At 39.1% G+C, this 21052-nt stretch overlaps 1 protein-coding gene across 1 annotated transcript in view; it reads right to left on the bottom strand.

Annotated features, from left to right (window-relative positions):
• SHTN1 (shootin 1) overlaps nucleotides 1-21052 on the bottom strand; it is a 62410-nt gene that overhangs the window by 25965 nt on the left and 15393 nt on the right. The window contains exons 3-8 of the mRNA XM_071563401.1: nucleotides 20193-20253; nucleotides 15655-15749; nucleotides 13227-13395; nucleotides 10595-10692; nucleotides 9572-9653; nucleotides 8662-8756 (exon numbers count right to left, since the gene is read on the bottom strand). Of these exons, the coding sequence (XP_071419502.1) occupies nucleotides 8662-8756; nucleotides 9572-9653; nucleotides 10595-10692; nucleotides 13227-13395; nucleotides 15655-15749; nucleotides 20193-20253 (600 nt within the window). The remainder of the gene's footprint in view (nucleotides 1-8661; nucleotides 8757-9571; nucleotides 9654-10594; nucleotides 10693-13226; nucleotides 13396-15654; nucleotides 15750-20192; nucleotides 20254-21052) is intronic.

Genomic DNA, 21052 nt, shown 5'->3' with positions numbered 1-21052 from the left:
AAACAAGCAGAAATTGATGACAATACACAGGCTACTGTGGCGTGGTGCAAATGTGCACTGGGCATCAGCTCCCTGACCCAAAATTCTGCCAGTCAAACCATTGTGCTTACATCACCTTACACCAGTAGGGCAGTGGCAAAAACAATTCAAAGGCAAGAAAATTTCAAATTTCACAATCACAGTTACCCACAACAATCCATAAAGGTTTGCCTTTGTATTGCCACTCATTCACTGAACATTTTATATTCTTAAAAGAAACAGCATCTTTGAAACAATATAGAAAGGCCCAAATCACTGCTTAAGATCTCAATACTGTCTCAAAGCCTCCTGTGTTCCTGTCAAGTCACTCAGAAGTTATTTAATCCTGACAGAAACAACATCTCTCTAAAAGTCACCTTTAGCAAATACCTCCGTTTACCCATGTGAACCTTCAAAGCAAAGTGAAAACTTGGATTTATTCTTTTTGGAATCTGAAAAATAGTTTGAGGGGATCGATTGCAGATTTTTATTCACCAAGTTTCTGTCACTAAATCCAACAGAGTTGTTCCAGCCTGAGGGAGCAGAAAGTTGCCAAAATAAGAAGAAATCAAGCAGAGCAACTTGATTTCTTCAACTTGAGCAGATACTTCACCAAATGTAGAAAATTCATATTCACTTTGTTTCATGTTCTTCTGCAACAAAATGAAAAAAATCCTTTTGAAGACCAGGGTGAGAATTTTTCATTCAGAAGCTTTCACAGGAAGTCCTGCATTTTCAATCAGCTTTATAAATTGCATTCATGATACTGCAAATATGTTCCTAATTACAGTTTTTATACATAGGAAAATGACTTCAACACTACAAAAAAATTTGTTGCTTATAATATAATGCTGCAATCAGACACATGGGAATTAATTTTTCATGGGAGTCCCATTCATTTCAGAAGTTACTCACACACATGTTCTTTAAGTGTCAGCAAAGTCTAAATGGAAGGGACAAAACTAGACAGTACAGTCATGTCAGACAAAGCAGAAAGAAAGCTGGTGATGAACTGATTGCAATTTTTTAAGAGACTGCTCTGTGTTTGAAATAGGACAAAAAAGACCCTTAGAAATGATTTCTAATTTAAAAAACCAACTCCTGCTTCAGCAGTGCAGAAATCTGACTGTTTACACAACCCTAAATATTAATTAAAGTGACTGCTGAAAGGGCAAAACAGCTACTAACAAGATTATTTGGACTAGGTGGAACATAACCAATTGATGGATTAGTTCCGACTTTGCCACCTGCTAGACAATTATCTGCAGAGTCTCCCAATCAATGCTAGAAACTCGAGTTGATAATGGAGGAATCTACTGAAACCACAACTGCAGTTAAAGGCACATCACAAAAGAAAAGAGTTTGCTTACACCTATCATTCTAATTTTAAAAATCTCCAAGTGCTGTGCAAACCAGTTATGTATCTTTCCCCCCTGGGTTTACAAAGAGAACCTTCGAAGTGCAGGAAATCTGGGCCTTGACCAATTCCCATCAGTAGAGCTTGCACAAGAACTGGGGAGATGGAAAGAGAAGGGGGTGAAAATAATAGAAGTTTTTCCCTTGACCTCAGTGGGGCCATACCTCATTCTCAGACCCTTGCTCCAGCCATTATGCAACAGAGCATTCGCTGCAGCTGGTTTTTGTTTACAGCAGAGCTGAAAAAGGAATTCTTCCTCATTAAAAAAGTTAGAAAGCAACTCCATTAGTGTCAAGCCCCTGGGAACACCAACCCTTGTTCAGATAACGTTCAGGGTAAAACTGGATGCTTTCCAACTAACTCTTCTCCCAGGAGCAGAATGAGGCCGAAAGAAATGCTTTAATATCTATGTGTGGCTAAACCTGCATCTGTACATCACTGGGGTATTTGCTATGTGGGATAACATTTTTGTCTTAGCTACAGTTTGAAGGGAGAAAACTGTCCCAATACAGCAGCGCTGTTGCAACAAGGTAATCACTGACTGCATAAAGTAAAATAAAAACCAGTGGCAAAGCCTACAGACCATGAATAGAATAACAAAAGGCAAATAGCAAGGCAGAGTCAGATTTGGGAAGTCTCAAACACAAAAGAGAAGATCACTCAACTGAGCAGCTGGCCCTTATTTCAATCCTGAGCAGCACTGCCCCATCCCCTCCACAGTCCAGTGAGAAATCAGTAAGCCACTCTCACAGAGGGGTAACCCCCTCACCTATATTTGTCATAGTTTACAGAAGCTGATGCCTTTTGCATCATGTGTACCCCTTAAAGCCTTACAGTCTTGTGTCAGACCTGAAAAAGTCCCAAAGGAGGTAGGATCAAGGTACCTGTATCTCCCCAAAAGAACAGGCTGTTTGAAGGATTTTATATGATGGGGACAGAGCAATCTTTTCTTGATTATGGCATGACAAAGCACTAAGTGGCTTTAATTTAGGAGGCATTTGGATTAAAATATAACCCTAGGTGGAACTTTTAGTTCAATGGCTAATCAGGGGAAAAATATACATACTCCTTTAGAGGAGGCAGAGACTAGCTCTACTTGGATTTTCAAACTGCCAAAGAAAACTGAGCAACATGACCGTGAAAAAAGACATGTGCATAATTTGGGCAGCCAACAGTCACTCATCTAGATGACTGATAATATTTTAGACTAATAAAGCTACAATACAGCTGATTTTAGTTAGTTGGCTAATTGACAGACAACTTCTGAAGGGAATATTTCTAAAGTGTTACAAGATGTAGCATTAGTACATTTTGTGGTTCAAAAGAAGATGGCTAATTTACTCACAATGGGAGAACTGGAGTAGTTGAGTTAAACCAATTTCTTGTCCATCATTTGCTTCTCACCAGAGAGGAGCTTGGAGCATGTATTTTGAGTGTGAGAAAACTGAACTCCCATCAACAATGTGACTTCCTTAAAAACAGAGTATTATTTATTTTACCAGCCTGTTCTGTACAAAAGGGCTTGTCAAATTACAGGGCTCATTCTTTGCTTATGAGGCAGAGCTGCCCAAGGCCCAAAATAAAGGGAAAAAAATAATCTCCATTGTTATTTATTTCTTCATTTCCTGCAGTTCTCTCTTTCTCATGGTAGAAGCAGTGATACATTCTATAACACTCACAGTCTTGCAGCATTTAGCCACCACCTAATACATTCAGAAGTAGATCATACACCACATGAAAAAGGAGGAAGCCTCTTCATTTTTTTCCCCATAGATTAACTGCCTAAAAAAAAGATGGGGGAAAAGAGAAGGAGACCAAAGAGAGAGTTTCCTAGAGCATACATCTATTACCACTTCACAAGCCTGTTCTTGGGAAAAAGCCTGATGAAACATATTAGCATTACATCATGCTTCAAAAGCAGCAGCATTCAAGCTCAGGAGAATTCAAGCACTAACTACTTATCATGTCTCTTTAATTATTATTTCTAGTCCAGTCAGCTGGACAGCAAATTAGTTACCTTCAGGTACCAGTTGCTGCTGAACTGCTCTTGGTAGTGCAGACTGTGTTACGTGTAAGCAGAGTCGCTCCCCAAATGCTGATTCTGCCATACCCACTCACAGATAGGAACACATTAATGCAAAAGTCCTCACAAATTAGCCCAAAAGTCACAAACACATCTAAGGAAGGGTTCTTTGGTAGCTCATGCCATCAAGATAACCAAATCCACTGTATGCAACCTCACAAGTTGTGCAGACATCTGTTAAGAATGACAGTAATTTTCCCCGAGTCTTCTAATATGATAGCCACTTTTTATCTTTCAATAGGGAAGATTCAGTTCCAAAGTAAGTCATGTCAGCTGTGCACTAGCCCAGGTATGGGATGCAGGTATTTTGAGGAGAAACAAGTTAACTGCAAACATATTGTTGTGCAATAGTTACTCAGAAATGCAGACAGGTGTAGGATAGCATTTTAATGCATCCAAAAGTATCGAGCATTGGAGAGAAAGTCAATGAAAAGATGAACGATACACGTAACAGAACCACTTAATCTTTTTAATCCATCTGGATCATAGTTCCTTGGAATGCAGCCTTTCAACTTCTCAATTGGAAACATTTTTACAGGTTACCACTGGGGAAACCTTTCATTTTTTCCCCGTTGTGCGTTTTGAGCAAAAGCCTGTGTTAGACGCAGAAGTGACAGGAAGCCCAGCAAACTGCTGAGCAGTTTGACACTTCACTTCTACTTATCCAAGCCAGAGAGGCCAAAAGAAGTCCCAGCTCAATTTCAGCTTTGAGAGCACACTGCCTCTTTTCCAGGAGGTTTCCAGAGAACTTTAGGTGCAGGGGATGGCTCTGCACCAGCATGCACAATACTGTTCACTTGTGCTGCTTTTGGCTGGAAGAGTTAATTTTCTTCATAGCTGGTATTTGGTTGTGTATTGGATTTGTGATGAAAACAGCACTGATAATACAAAGATATTTTCATTGCTGCTGATCAGTGCCTGCACAGAGTCCAGGCCTTTTCTGCACCTCACCCCACTGCACCAGCAAGTGAGCTGGGGATGCACAAGGAGTTGGGAGGGGACACAGCCAGGACAGCTGACCCCAATGTCCACAGGGATATTTCAGACCATTTGCCACCATGCTCTGCATGTAGAGCTGGGGGAAGAAGAAGGAAGTGGGGGGCATTCAGTGACAGCAGTTGTCTTCCCAGGCAGCTGTGTATGTGATGGAGCCCTGTTTCCTGGAGAAGGCTGAACTCCAGTCTGCCCATGGGAAGTGGTGAGTGAATTTCTTGTTTTGCTTTGCTTGTGTGTGAAGCTTTTGCTTGACTTATGAAACTGTCTTTATCTCACCTCATGAGTTCTTTCATTTTTATCTTCTGATTCTCTCCTCCATCCTATCAGGGGGAATGAGCAAGGGGCTGAGTCGCCAGCTGGGGTTAAACCACAACACCACTTTACAAAATATTGTTGCAAGGCAGGATGTATGCTTAATAAACCACTTATGCAAGATTATTTTCATAAACTCCTGAGATTTTTACATCGCTAAGACTTTCAATTTACTTCTCACACCACGTTGCCTTGCTTTTAGCTTGCTTTGGCTGTATGTATTGTATTTTGCTCATCTTTGTGGAAGATGAGGGCTTTTCAGGGCTAGCCTCTATATTATTGCAATGGCCTTCAAGATACTCTCTGCCTTCCTTTGTTTTCTTATAAACTACTCCACAAACAGCTGAGAGATCTTAAAGTGTCTCTTAAAACCTGACACTAGAATTCTGGTTAAGCTTGCCAAGATTCCTGTGTTAACAACCCTGTTTTATTCAGGTAGGTACAGATTTTTCCATGCCTCCGCCCCTTACACACTATTTATTTAGTTCTTTTATGCAGATTCTTGTACCTTTCACAATGGATTCTGACTCACTTCAAATCCTCTTTGCTTTTCCTTCCCCCTCTCCACACCATGGCTGACAATATTTACTCAGTTTCTTTAGAACCTCTAAAGAGCATGAATTCTACTGTTTGAAGTTGGATCATTTTTGATTAATTAAATATATATTATGGTGGTGCCAGCAGCATGACTATAATTAAAGCTGTATTTTTTTTATTTTAATCAAAAGCCCTGATTTTCAAGTGTTCCCTCGCTCCTGTATGTTCTTGCTCCCTCCCTCTCTTGCTCCACATCTTTCCTCTCCCCCACCTGTGTTCACTTCTGCACACGTGCTCACCACCCATTATCTCTCACACCTGCACTCCCAAGTGCTCACCTTATGTGGCAAATCCTCCTCATCTGTCAACAGGGCAGGAGGCAAAGGGCACCCCTTCAAGAAGCAGCCCATGCCAGCTGCTTCCCAATGGTCCCCTCTCATTGCAGCTGAAATGCAGCCCCAGAAAGGCAAAGCTGGAAGACAAAGCCACGCTACGGAGAAAGGGATGAATCTGAACACACAGGCCAACCACCTTCTGAAGGGAAACTTCACATGCCTCAGGCCCTTGGAAAAACAACGTGCCCACCACGAAAGTTGGTTAAAATAATGCCGAGGTCATGGGTTCAATTGCCTATGTCAGCCACTGACTTAAGAGTTGGACTCAATGATCCTTGTGGGTCCCTTCCAACTCAGAATAGTCTGTGATTCCGTGAAAGAAGCCCCTCCACAGGCAGTGGTTCTGTATTTCAGTGATCTGAAAGACCCATTTGGGCTGTTGGAGGTATCACAAATACTCATACAAAACACTAAGATGTGCAGTTCTACAGTTTATGCCGTGGTGCTACAGTGACAACTGCATTACTTGGAGCCTGAATCCTTTCCTGAAGTGCTCCAAAGCACTGCACATACAGGCCTGCCCTTTACTCAAGGTATTCCTTCTCTCAACACTGCACAGCTCGTCACAACCAGCCATTGTGGCTTTTGCAAAATCCAAGCAAAAATTCAGTAGGAAATTTGGTTTTTAAAAGGAACACTTTATATGCACAAACAGGTGGCTAACGAAAGCAGGCAGAAAATCCCTGAACATCCTTAGCATAATCCAAACAACAGCTACTGTAAGCACACCCTAGAAAACTTAGCTCTCCAAACACAGCTGTGACCTTGTGACATGATCCATGTGAGAGGATGCTCCCACAACCTCACTCAAGCATAAAGGTTTGCTGCTGTGGATGCAGTTGTGGGCCAGAGCCTGTCTCTAATGTCTCAAGGTCACTCAAGGGACACCATTAGTGTGAAACCAGGCCAATGACAACAGATTTTTAAAGTAATTTGAAATACTAGTTCCCCAAACACAAACAAGCAATGCCTTTTTTGTCACATATTTATGCATTTTCAAAAAGTTTCTAAAAATCTTTCTGAAGAGAAGGATACCAAAGGAAGATAAGCAAGCACACAAAGGGAACACTAACACAGGCCTTGAAGTTCACTGTTGTAGTGACTCCGTTTTGAATGGGAGAATTTCATGGAATGACAAACTTCAAGTGAACAGCTACAGTGACAGTCTGCAACAACAAGGGCCCGTATTCTTGGAAGAGACAACAACTAAATAATCACAAAATCCAAGAAGTACTTGTTTGTAAATAATCAGCATTTCTTCAGCACTGTACTTAACTTCTTGCCTGTTAGTTTTTCACTCAATTACAAAAAGTACTTTCAATATAATTGTTCAGAATGAATGTGTGTGAATATTAGTTATGAATCTCAACTGAAGGAACATTCTGGCCCTCAAGTATCAGATTATACTTTTATCTGAAAACCATCTTAGCTACACACTTATCTGAGAGATGTAAGACCTTTACATACAATAGTTTATTGTCAATTAATGAACAGATGCACATAATTATCCTGTACTTCAGAAGACAGAGCAAAACAATAGCAGAAGCAAGACAGATACTGTAATAATGCATACTAAATGTACATTCTTACAAATATGTTTTCTTAAAAACATTAAAGTTCTCCAACCTTTTTACACAGCACAGTCAGGGACAGAGAGCAAGTGCAAGAAACATCTGGGTCAATTTCCTCATCCCCAGCTTTCAAATTTTCAAATTTACCTACGTTCTATCTCAGATCTTTGAAAATTTGTTTTGTTTAAAATGCTGGGATATGATTCTGTTCCTATCGAAAACACCCAGCAATGCCCACAAGATTAATAGAACACACTAAGTCTGTTCACTGTTTTCTATAAAGGTTCAAAATGCATATATGCTCTTGCAAAAATGATTGACTGAATGCAGTTAGCTATACAGGAGTTATTAAATATAATTTTAGCGCTTTTTTTTGTAAGAAACAGCAAAGGCAAAAAGCACAAGTGCTCCCTTCTCAAAGCTGACTTTCTAACCTGCTTGCTGGCAACCATGGTTTCAAAATCTAAAATCCACTTCATATCAGATATCAGATGTTTCCTTTCACAGGACTTCAGCACTGATGACTCATATAATTCTGCTATACAATGGCTTTCTTTAAACTTGAGCTCCCTGATAAATGATTACTTAGGAAGCCCAACTTTTATTAAAGAAAATATTGGTGCACAGCTTAGGATAGAAAATCCAAGCACAGAGCTTTAAAAACCCAGAGTGCAAACAAAAAAAGCACATGAGAAAAAAACAATCCAACCTAAACCAAACAAGAGAATGAAAGAGTTTGTTAGCATTTTCTAAGGCAAACACTGCCAGTCACAAGGCACCTGGGCAACCACCAGCCATTCCATAACAGTGCCCAGTAACTAATTTTTCTTCTTTGGGAATTTATACCTTTTCTAGAACATGGAAACAAACTTTTTTCATCTTCAATACTCCCTGCAATAAGTTATTCAAAAGATACATGTTCAACAGCAGCCAAATTTGCACAAAACTGAACTAATATTGTATTTTTTGCAGCACCTTTTTATGAGTCCACCTACTTTTTGGGAAAAACACAGTGCTTCAAACTGTATCACTAGAAGGGCAACTATCCCTCCCAGATCCAACCACTACATTGAAATGTTGTGGGTAACTAAGGCTATTAAATTTAAAGCTTCACCTTAAAAGGGGACATAGGTAAGTGTGCATGAATAATTCTGAAGTGCTTTATAAATGCTCTTGAAACAGTAAACTTGTTTCACAAAGTACAGATGTTAGCTAAGTAGTATGTGGGGTTGTATGAGAACTGAGAATTGAAATCAAGCCATCCAAGATGGTAAGTTTTTGCCCAGTTGCAATGCCTTCATTTTACAAGATCCCCTTTTCTCAACTACTCACCTCTTGTGCAAATGACTCTGCTTTCTTCCGCAGGTTCTTTTCCAGTTCAAAGTTTACATGAAGCTCTTCATATTCCTCTACTGCCAGCACAGACACTGTTTATAAGGATAAAAGAAGATCAAAAATAAAAGTGGAATGGATCAAAAGAAGCACTAGTGTTTGATTTACCCAGAGAAGCTGTTATTCCCTAGTACCATGAATCCTTGACTGACAGTGTAACCTAGTTTTACATTCCTGCATACAGTTCACTTTGCAATGTTTGTCCTACTTGCTCTAAACCTCACCTACATGCACAATTACTGATGCTCTGAATGGAGCAATACTACTCTGTTCAGCCTCAAAATCTCCAGTAACAGACATAAAGTAGCACAGACCATATTTTTCCTCTTTAGGTCTATGAGACCAAAGCCTCAAGAGAGCTTTGCTAAATATATCAAAGATTGCCATGTTATTTTTGAGGCATCTGTATTTGTCTACTTGGTTTGAGTGAAGCTTTATGTGCCCCTTTACAACAGAAATTTAAAGGAGCCCCAAGAAGAAAGCAATGCAATTTTATGTTGCCTGTATTTAAACTCTGCTTACAAAAGCATATGGGGGGGCTAAAGCTAATCATGGACATGCTTCCCACACCATTCTGAACAGGCAGCAGTCCAGGACAGCAAAGATAATCTGAAAGTACTCAATTATTTATTCTTAATGTCTCAGTGATCACTTGCATTATCTTAGTATAAGCTTTAGCTCTTACTGGCTGAAGACTAGTTTTCAAGGTGATGACACTGGGTTTCTAACACAGTTGCAAACACACTCCTTACTTTTCTGGAGGTAAGCCTAATACCCAACAAACAACCCACATACTTCAAAAGACTTAAGGATGCAGCAAACTGTTAAAGAACCTGCTGAGACCACACACCTCTGTTACATTTCTCCAACAGTTTTTGTTGCTTATCTACTTCGGTTGTCAAAACAGCCTTTTCTTCTTTCAATTTGTTCACCTATAAAAGTACAAAGAACACATCAAAAATAAGGGCATTTTAGTTAGTGGCATAAGGCACACAGCACATACATAATGCAAGCAGCATTTTGCTTTCAGCATTGTGTTTCTCAGGTTTGGCTTGATGTTAGGGTTTGCAGTGGGATGGGAAGCATTTTTACTCCACCTTACAGATGTCACAGGATGTCATAAAAGGGTTGTGAACTAACCCTCCCATGGCACGTTCCAGTCACAGCTGCAAATATAAGATCTTTGGAACCTTTCAGGATCAGGCACCTGGTTGAAGTTACCAGCTTGCCCTGGACTTTCTGCATTTTAATAGTCAGATTGCTGTTTTGGCTTTTTTTTCCTGGGCTCTGTTTATTGACTAAGAGCTGTCAGCTGCATCTTTCTGAATGCAGGTGTAGCACAGACAGGAACAGTCACTAAGTCCTGATTTGCATCAGTACATGGCTTATCCAGTTTACAAGTAGGAATGAAACTCTGCTGGCTCAAAAAGCCAATTTGCTGGTCTAATTACCATGACAGGGCACTACCAATGGCTAAACTTAAGGATATGCTCTGTGAAGTAGCATCAGTGATTAAGATACGTGTCCTACAAAAGTATTTCTTGCACATCCACAGGTATAAGGAAATCCAAAAAATCCCACAGGCTGTGATGGGCTGTCAGGAAGGGGAGCTGACAATTATAATATGGGCATTTGAACAGCTCAAACAGATAATGAAAAGTCATGTGGCAGCAACAGTAGCAGACTGGACTCTGACATAGAAGGCTCCTTCCAGGAAAATGCCCCAAGTGATCCATCACAGGGGAAGGCTGGCAGGACTTGGGATCAGATAGTATTCAATTAACTTCACAACTGAGCGTTTTTAGCAAAATTGCATACGAAAAGTACCAACTACAGGCTACAATGGTCTCGCCTTCCATGGTACAATACATACTTCTTCAATTACTTCTACAAGTTTGCACCTCAGGTTTTCCAGTTCAATGGCTAAGGTTTTCTTTTCCTCATGAACAGATACGATTTGATCTCGCAGCTCTGCAGTTTGAGGAGGGAAATGAAAAATATATTTTATTCGCAAACCAGCAACAAACGAAATGTCATAGCAATGCAAGTACAGTTGGGTATGAAACACCTGAACTGTGTATCAAGCATCAGTTGTAATCAAGGTACATCCTCAATAATTTATGAACCTTGCACAAGTGTCAAGTAACAGATCTATAGCAGGGCCACAGTTTCAGATCTACTCTGTTGAGGTACCTGCCTTGTTCAGCACTGCAGTCTTTATTTGCATTCTGAATGATTCATTTCCTGCTATAATGGGGCCAATCCTGCCACCACAGAGTGTCCTCAGTCCTACTCAGGAGACTGTCACATCACAGACTCCAGTATGGAGGCAGCAGAAAGCAATTTTCAAGAGGTGTCCTTTAAAACAAATTAATGCACTTAAATTCTTTTTGGATCATGAGTTCTTGTCACAAGGGAAATAAACAAAACAACAGGCAGTTAATACTTGGGAGGTTTTCACTGCAGAAATTGTCCTGAACAGCTGCCAATTCATAGTCTTTGTAACATTATGTGAACAGAGTCAGAATATAACCTTTACTGATGGAAGAGCTAATGCTTGTAATTTTCCCCTCAGAATTTTTGTTCCTTAATTATTAAAATATGAAATAAATTAAATTCACAATGGAATAAAACATTTGATTATAATCACTTCTTAACAGGAGATCAGTTTGCATACATAATATATCAAGGTTTAGGTTAACATAAAAACACCACAAAAAAAATTTATTGATCTATATTAGCTTTGAGTAAATGCTCTCATTCCCCACCAGCTTTCAGTATTTCACAGCACTGCCATTCACTGAATATGAGCCACAAGTTGAGAAAATTGTGGCTAATCAATGGCAGATGATGACGACATCCCAGATGTCATTTTGTTTGGTGTCACATCTTGAAAATGTCGATTCTACACCAGCATCCCCTCTCCCAATTCAGGAGCTTCAGATTTTTTGTCATCTAAATTAAAGGCATACACTTTCTAAAGTTAAAAAATAAAAGACTCGTTTTCCTGATTTTTGAAACAAATTGTCTGTTTTATGAATTTGTGTTTTCCAGCAAAATTAACGGGGAAAAAAGTCTCACTGAAATTTATGGCCCCTGTATGAAGTTTGGTTTTACAACACATATATCAACCTCATCATCGAGAGAAAGCATATCCACAGACTACAAAGAGCCTCAGATTTACTACCCTATTTGTGTATCTTTACAGAAAATTGGTAGTAGGGAAGGAATCACTCCAAGAAACTTCCAATACTTTGCAGATTGGTGAGAAAGCTAAAGGACTTCCAAAATCTCCAACGTGCTACTTTTTGTTCTTTAATGAATTCTTCATCAAGACAGAAAGCTGATACACCAGAGCCTTTCTAAAATATTTCCTAATTTGACCCTGCTACCCTCCTAACAGTGTCCTCCTTGATCTGCAGCCAGTCTTTGCTCTCCTTAAATGTATTCCTGACAGGGACTCCAGAGACTTATTTCCAATTCAGATGGAGTTGCATGGTGTGGATCACTCCATTCACTATCTCTCTCCTACATCTATGGGATGGAAAAATGCTTATTACAGAGGATACTATGATGCTTGATTTCTGGGGTGGGATTGTTTTAAAAGTTTTTTTACAACATTCAGTCTTTTTTTTTCTCATAGATACTTTGTACCACTTCATTGTGGCTGCTGCATTTAAAGATAAAACAAATAACAAGGTCAGGCTGAAAGTTCAGAAAAGCTGTACTTGAACATCATCTGCTACTGTAACTTGCAATCAGAAAAAATGTGGAAGGTTTGTTGTTTTTTTTTTAAGTAAAATATTTAATATCTCCTGTCACCAAATCTAGAATGTGGCCATTCCCCTTTTTTTTGGATACTATGAGACAACAACATACAGAATCACCACGGCTTCGTCACAGGAATGAGAAAGGAAGGTTGATTTTGGACTGCAGAAATACAATCTGCCCTTAAAAAAAGAACTAGAAATTTCTGAAACAAAGCTCAAATTTCTGTTATCAATATATTTCCACGTTGTCAAGCTTTGCTGTTTTAGCCAGTACAACAGTCCCTTTTAAAGATTTTTTGGTAATAGCTCCGGAACATCAATGAATTTTGTGTGTACAAAGGTACATAATGGAGAGTCCTGTATTACAAGCTTTGAAATAGTGACATTGCAGTTGAAGCAACACAAAAAAGTTCTTGTCCTTCTGCTTAACTTTTACTTTGTTAATGGTCTTAGGAAATATTTCCTTTACTGACTCAGTAACATTGAACTTTCTTACCCATAGATTTCATTTTCCTATTGCATTGTAACTTACTCTGCAGGCTGTACATCCCCATACATGTTGCACAGTATGACCACCAGCCCACCACATTCTTACAGTCTTTCCTGGAAATCCTTTGATTCTGACCACGCTCAGAAGCATGACTTGGAACCAGATGGATCTCTGGTCCAATCCAATCCTGCTGTTCTTCAGAGTTCTGCCTTGTAGGGTGGTGTAGGACCAGCAACAATGCTCACCTTTTGTTTGCTGCTGACAATGCACAGAATTGCATGATCCAGAGTTGGCCTCTGTATCTGTGGATGATTCGTCCTCATCAATGTTAATCTCTTCAGTGATAAACTCTGGGCCCAGTTTTGCCATATAAAGCATACTAATTCTTTTCAAGGTCTTATTTTCTTTGTTCAGCTGAAAGTTAAGAAGCACAAACAGTAAGAAGCTGGTTAGTCTGTCTTTAAGCTGTGCAAGAAAAAAAAGTCAACTGGTTTTTTCTTTATCATTAAAAGATCTATCAAGCAAAGCAGACAAAGAAACATTAGATTAAATGTTCCATTCAATATTAAAATAATCTGAAGACGGGATGTATGTCCATCTTCTCCTCTGAGACAGGCTTGAATTCAACATGATGCTTTACCTATGACCTTTTTTTCTCTTAGTGTTTCTGTTTAATACTCTGTGTAGGTTCAAATCAATCAAATCAACTATCAAGCTTACTTAATGCTGCACATGCTTTGTGACAGCTGATTCAGCTCCTCGCCCTTAAGCATGTACCAGCACCAACATGAGTCCCAGCTGAACGACCTGAAGGAGAGTTTGTGGTTCTGAAAGCTCATATGGTTTTCCCAGCTGTATCAATTGGTTAAATAAAAATTCTTACCTTCTCCTATGCCCTCTTTTGCTTATAAACTACAAACACTACAACTACTATATTCCCAGTCACAACAGAACTACCTCAAAAATTTTTGAGTTGTTATGTAGAGTCAACATGCATAAGATCGAAGTCATATCATAAACCAATTCTTTATGGGTCAGACCGCAAGTCAGAAACCACTCTGGGTGGATGCTTAAGCACCTGACTGCTTGGTGGATGATACAAAGAGGTAAAGGCATCTCTGACTTCATCAAGATGCCAGGAAACACTGAACAAGGTTGCTGCAAATGTTTCATCATTTCTGTCACTGTCCTGCATTCAGACACCCCTTAGCAGCAGCTCCCTCAAGTTCAACACTGGGGTGTAATTTTCTCTTAATTTTCTCTTTTCTGTAAATATATATATAGTCAGTTTAAGGGTAAACCTAGTTTGGAGGTTTTTTTCCTCTCCCTCTTCTTCCCTTTTCACTCTGTCTTGGACAGTTGGCGTTTTGCCAGCTCAACCCAAGACAGGTGTATGTCGGGATGACTGCACACCCTCCAGCCAAGCATTCCCTGTGTTCAGGTTTAAGAATGAGACTCAAGTTTCTACTAATGACATACTACATGTCAAAATCAACACAGACTTCAGAAACCAAATATGTTCCTTTAAATAAAACATATACTGTACAGTTTTTCTTGCCCTGAATTTTTACCTAAGCAATCATCTTTATTCCCCTTTTTCCTCAGCCCCCCAACTACAGGAGATTTACTCAGGAAGTTCTTAATGTCATTCCCAAAGAATGAAGCTGAGCAAGTGGGAACGGTGGTGTGAGGAACCCTGCATGGTTTAGTCAGCTCACAGCAACAAATACATCAGCTTTGAAAAAACAGCCCCATGGGGTAAAGCGAGTCTTTGAATTGCCCTTGTACGTGCATTACAGGGAAAGTGCAGAGAAGAATAAAAGTTGCATAAATGCATTCATTTTCTTACTTATATGCTGATTGTCTATCTTATGCATTCTAATATAGTGTCATTATGCAAACAATTAAGTAAATACCTCCAGAAAGTACATTGCTAATGCATCTAAATTAAAGTGATTTCTTGCTGGTGTGATTTTTACCATATCTAAGGATGTACTTTGGGCAGGGAATGGGGAGGGGGAGAAAAAAAAAGAAAGAAAAAAAAAAGGGCAGTCAGCATTGCTAATGAAATTTGGTTCAAAATTGCTGTAATCCATTTTCTGATGAAGTGGCTCTGATGCATTTTACACAACCAAAAATATATAAGAGAGATAAAAACATTCTTTAATAATAATGCACTTCTGATGAGATGGAATATAGAAAATTACACACTTGCTAAATTCATCAGACTAGACGCAATCAACAGAGCAGTGGAGGTCACCTTTCCTCTGCCCTCGCTTTGCTTTCATAAACAATCACCTGAAATGTAATGCAGTGGTTGACTTTTTCCATTTGATTTAGACACTGAAATGCTCATTATTGTTTTATATTTCACACAGGAGAGTTTTAAAACTTATTTTCCATTTAACCTAAATGCATATGAAAACTAGATATCAGGATGCTGGTCATGAAAATAGAAACTAAATTAAAATGGGTATTTTTTTTTCTTTAAAGACAGGAATTGACTTTTGCACCTCACACATGGCTTTTAGTTTTTTGCCACTCCAAAAGTATTTCACAGATCCACGAGATTATAAAAAAGATACCAGGGACAGGTATACAATCTCAAGTTTAAAATAATAAATAGATAAATAAATAGATCAGATAAAACAGCATCAGCATGATTTTTCTCACCTTAGAAGCCAAAGCCTCAGCACTTTCACGGCACGTCTTCTCAATTTCAAGATGGTTCTGAATACAATTTACTTCCTCAATAACCATGTGAGAAACTAAGGGAAGAGTTCCAAAATTAGTCAGTATTTTCCTGTGTTTGACACAGCCTTCCCATGATCAGAAAACAGTACATCATTTTCTGCTAACTTTCAGTGGTCATATACAGGGAAGTACAGACAATCTTCAGAGATAGGAACAGTTTTCAACACTGAATATTTACTTAGTTTCTCTAAGCAACTCTCTCAAGCCATGTAGGTAACATTAGAGGGGCAACTGTAGAACTGAGCATAAACTTCTGGAAGCAGAGGGCCAGCAGGAGCCTCCCTGACCATCCTCATTCACCATCATTATCTATCTCACTAATACTTGAGGAATCAGAGTGAGATCTTTAGGACTGTCCCTTAAGGCTGCAATCATAATCCTCTTGAAAATTTGGTATGGACACCACTTTCAGAAGATTGGAACCTCAGTACTTTTAAACATCAAGTTTATCTCAGGTGTGTTAAAAAGATTCTTTTCACTTTCCAGTCTTCATATTTGCGTGGTATTTCAAATACCATCACACTTGCCAAACAGGCTGCACATGAAGAGTCTGCAGGATGGACATTTAGCCCAGGCCTGGAGCAGGTTTAGTAGGAAACGGAGAAAGGAGTTAAGTGACTGAAGTCTCCATATTCACAGTATCTCCTACAGTATGTGCTCCAGTGAAGTCAAATCACTGCCACAGCACAGCTTCTTCATCTCATCCTGCTCCACCAAGTTCAAGGCTGCCTGCAGCAGCAGGATGGATGCAATCCTGATGGAAACTCAACACGCTTGCACTGCCTGATTTTTGACAACTTCAGCTGAACAACCCAAGTTACTGTATGGCTGTAGTGTCTGACCTGTTTCTTATTTGAAGTCTCTCTGTGCTTGAGCATGCCCTAAAATAAGCACTGTGGTTTCACCACCTACCTTCACTGTCCACAGCACAGATTCCAGCACACACACACACAGGGCCAGGATGGAGCTGTCTCACTACATCTGAAATACAGGACTCTGCTACTGCATTTCATGTCACAGCTGGAGGAGCAAGAAACACATCTGTCCTAGGTGGAATCCCTATTACAAGAGTGAGTACATATCACCCTGTCAAAGACAGGCAATATTCTTATATTCTTAGAGTGAGCTAGAAGTTATGGAACAAATCTTATTTTCTAACATAGGATACTAACACGAGTAAGAGGAAATTTAAAAGTACAGATACATTTTGGCTTACAATTCCACTCAAACTTCCAGTAGTACAAAGGTACTTCAATGGTGTTGAATGTCCTTTTCTAAGTGACAAGCTTAAAGTTGCACGGGGAGAAACGCAGAAAAGCCATGAATTGTTTTCTATTTTTCAGGCTAGCACCTCTTCTCATTGATGCAATTCCCCTTTGGCTCATGGAATGCTCATCCATCCCAAGCAACACCCCAGACCTGAATTCTGTAAGTCATCAAATGGCACAGACTCCTCGGCCCACTGTCAGGATTTCAGTGCACAGAAAGGAAAATTTGCAGCTGAACAATACTTTGGAGCAGGAACTTTTTCTAGTACTTCCTTTTATTTTCATCAAGATAAGCTTTAAAACATAGTGATTTCATACCATTGGGTAGAAAATCCCCCTTGCTCTCTTCCAAGAGTTTTGCTTAAATACTGAAGATATTTAAGTCGCCCTTGATAAGATGGAGGTCATTTTAACAACAACAAAACAGGACTTCAGGATAGAAAAAACCAGTCCATCAACAACTGCTATTTATGCAGCTTTATACTTAGTATCAACTAAAGTTTTCATTACTAAAGGTTCATTATTACCAAAAGAAACCAGCAACACACTGGCTTGCTGAGTAGCTGCATGAAAGAAGTTCTACAAAATGTGAGTTGACAAAAAAAAAAAACACCAAAAAACCCCCCAGGGCAGAGTACAGGAGAATCTTTTTCAAAAACTATCTTCACATGAAGTCTTCTAACAGCAGAGCAACCATACCCATTTCTTTGGTTGTCTTTTTATTTCCATTGTTACTGACTTTGGAGAAATTACCTGCTTCACGCATGCCATACCAGCTGCTACATTTAATCTGAGAGAGGAAAAGTTTCAGGTAGTACATGCCCATATCTCTTCTGGGTTTTAATTACCTAACTCTGGGAACTTGAAGCAATGAGATGCTTTGGGCTGGATGAGGAAGCAGTGGAGATACAGTTGCCCCCATTTCACAGACAAGAATCTAATGACCTCAAGCAAGGCTAAAGTTAGGGAAACAAGGATTGGGCTCACATGGCAGAACTAGGGATTACTCTTGGTTCATTTAAACTTAATTAACCTGCAATTATGATTAACTCAGGGGAAAAAGTCTTTCCAAATTAAATACAAAAAATATATTATTTCCTAAGTCTGTCTAAAGTTCTTATTATGTCAATATTAATATTCATAAAGCAGCTCTAAGTGGCCTGAAACATCTCTAACCTTGACAGTTTTTTTCAGGGGTAATAATAATCCGCAGCAAATGCAGGCCAACCAAAAACCACTTAACTAATTAGTAGTTGCAGTCACCGAGAAAACATGAATCAACACTGTTATTACAAGTGGCACATTTGAGTGGCATCTAATTATGACTTGATGAGCACGATACTTGCATTATCAACATTACTACTGCATCCCATCAGGGACTAAAAGCCGCTGATGGCATTGACTGCGAGAAACTCCCACTCAATGGTACTGCAGCACCCAACAATCTCCTTGGCAGGGGCACCCTCACTAAATGACATGTTAAGCGTAATTACTGGTAGACATTGTAAATAAACAGGATTGGAAGTGAAAATTGTACCAAGTGCATAAGACACAATCTGACACATTGGAAGTGGCAGCCTTAATTGAGAGTTTCTTTGACTGCTCAAGATCATTTCAACTGCATTTCTCGGAGGACAGTGATTATAACTGTGGAGACAGACGGCATAATGGTATCAGCACTGCTGACAGAGCAGTGAATTAAATTGTATCTGCTGTTGTGTGAAAGCCTTGATGAGAGGTACAGATCCTTAGTGGTCTTATCATTATAACACAATGGTCATGTTGTCATCAACCTTGCTGGCTCCAATTGAAAAGAAATGATTGTGTGTTGAAGCTTTCCCCCCCACCACCACCTTCTATCTCTTGTGCTCAATAGAACCAATTTTCAGAGAGCTATGAAATCACGCAATAGGGCCTAAAATGCAGCTGCTTGGCATACAAACGGGGCCCCATTAAACTGGAATCACACACAATATGTGTTTATGCCAGGAGAACAAATAGAAGCTGAGTACAGGCCAAGTTTATTCACAGACACAAAGCCAATGTAGCTCTTCATCAATATAATTGCCTTTTATATTGTCGTTTAAATAATGGGCTCTATTATTGCTTTAAAATCCTAATATTCCTGGCATTTTATCACTATGTTTACAAGGTATGTCTTTTAAAAATGTGAAAGGAAGATAAAAGAAACCTATAAAATCTTACAACATCAAATATTACTTCAAATTTTAAGCCTTAACTACTTGACATTTTCTGCCACACTCCAGTATTCCTCATATCGTAACAAAAACAAAACAGGCAGCAGTTTTTTCCAGAGAAATTATACTTCTTAGAGAACATTCTTGATTCACAGAACAGTTATCTAAGATCATTCAAGGCAGTGGATAATTCCTGTTGATTTTAGATTATTTTCCACAATTGTGTCATATGAACTGTTATAAAAGAGAAGTGAGCAAATTCCTCTATTAACACAGTCACATAAAACTACAGACCATGTGATTGTCTTCTCCTGCATTAACTTCATCCACATTTCGAGGTTTCATCGTGCAGTTCACGGTACTGGCACAAACCAGACATAACAGACCACAATCCTATTGTAATTGTCTCTTCCAAGGAGCTATTCCACTAGGATACTTCCACTCCCATTAAATGTGCTTTGTTGCTTCCAGACACCACAGGGTTTCAATAGAACCATTACCATAAAAGGGTAAAACCAAATACTGACATTCTCACAGCCTAGACAAGATATAACTTGCTCTAAAAATTATCAAGAGAGGACAATTCCTCCTAAAAACCTTTATTGGTGTGTCTGTGTTTAATGTACTTTTACTCCTTCATGAAAAAAATGCTATTATTATTATAAATATCAGCAACAGTATCAAATCCAACTCATGTATCATTCCAAAAGTCACTTGCAGGATCCAGGTGAGATAGAATCATATTTGTACCCCTGTATTTTCACCACTTTGCACCTTGAAAAAGACTACCTGTGTCAGAGTACAAATGCTGTAACAGCAGTTAGTCTGACAATGGCCAAAGTCTCACTGGATTAGCTCGTTAAAACACAGCCTTGAAGGAGAAACAGCAAGTGGACCTGAATCTCAGCATTCTTAACACTCCTGTAGATTAAGCAGAATTATGTTCATAACTGTCTACACTGAGAAAATCCCACTAACATTATCAGCTTACTTTTCTGAAACTCCTCCAGTTTTTTGACAGCTTCATCTCGTTCTTGCTTGATTTTGTCACACTGTAGGAGAAGAGAAAATTGAAATAAAACACTGATCCCAGTTACTTAATTAGCAGTCAGTCACAACATGCAAAATCAACAAAAATCAATTGCCTGCACAGTAACACACAGAAGCCTATCTAAGCATGATTTCTTTTTCCTCTTAGTCACGTAAGACCTATGGAAATTGCGCATAAAAAATTCATTACCCAGAGTATTTCCTAACCAAATTGGCAAGTTTTACTTGATTTTAGGTTCCAATTCAGAGCTACTGTGAAGGTATTTTAGGGGAGACACAATATGCAAAACTGATATAAGCACTCATCCACGTCACACCACAGCAAAAGTGATACTTTGCATGTCAAAAATATGCTTTAAGTCTGGTTTCTTTAACACAAATAGACTTGAAAAGGAGGCCTATATTTCTACACCCAGCATGTGCAAGGGAAATTAGACAATAAACAGGGACATGCTGTTTAGCTTCATAACATCATGAGCAAAGCTTCAGCCTTGTAGAGGGGAAGACATTAAATTTTATGCTTTAAGAATTTCCCAATATCCCAATTTTATTAATTTTGGGGTCTAATGTTAACACTGCACAGGGCTGCAATCAGTGATCTTATGATGGAAAGGTTTCTTAAAAGAGAAAGAATAAAACAGACATTAAATAGACTTCTCTAAGAAAAGCCCTTCTATAAGTAAATGAAAGAACTCAAAGAAATGAGTAAACTTCACAGGAGAGACAGTCAGTGATTAACCACAGTGTGAAAAACACATGACCCAGGGGGAAGTATGACTGGCACACAACGTGTCTTACACA

The sequence above is a fragment of the Pithys albifrons genome, chromosome 9 (genome assembly GCF_047495875.1).
Source record: "Pithys albifrons albifrons isolate INPA30051 chromosome 9, PitAlb_v1, whole genome shotgun sequence".
Lineage (NCBI taxonomy): Eukaryota > Metazoa > Chordata > Aves > Passeriformes > Thamnophilidae > Pithys > Pithys albifrons.
The sequence above is the reverse complement of the archived record's forward strand: the minus strand, read 5'-3'. Positions and strand labels throughout refer to the sequence as shown.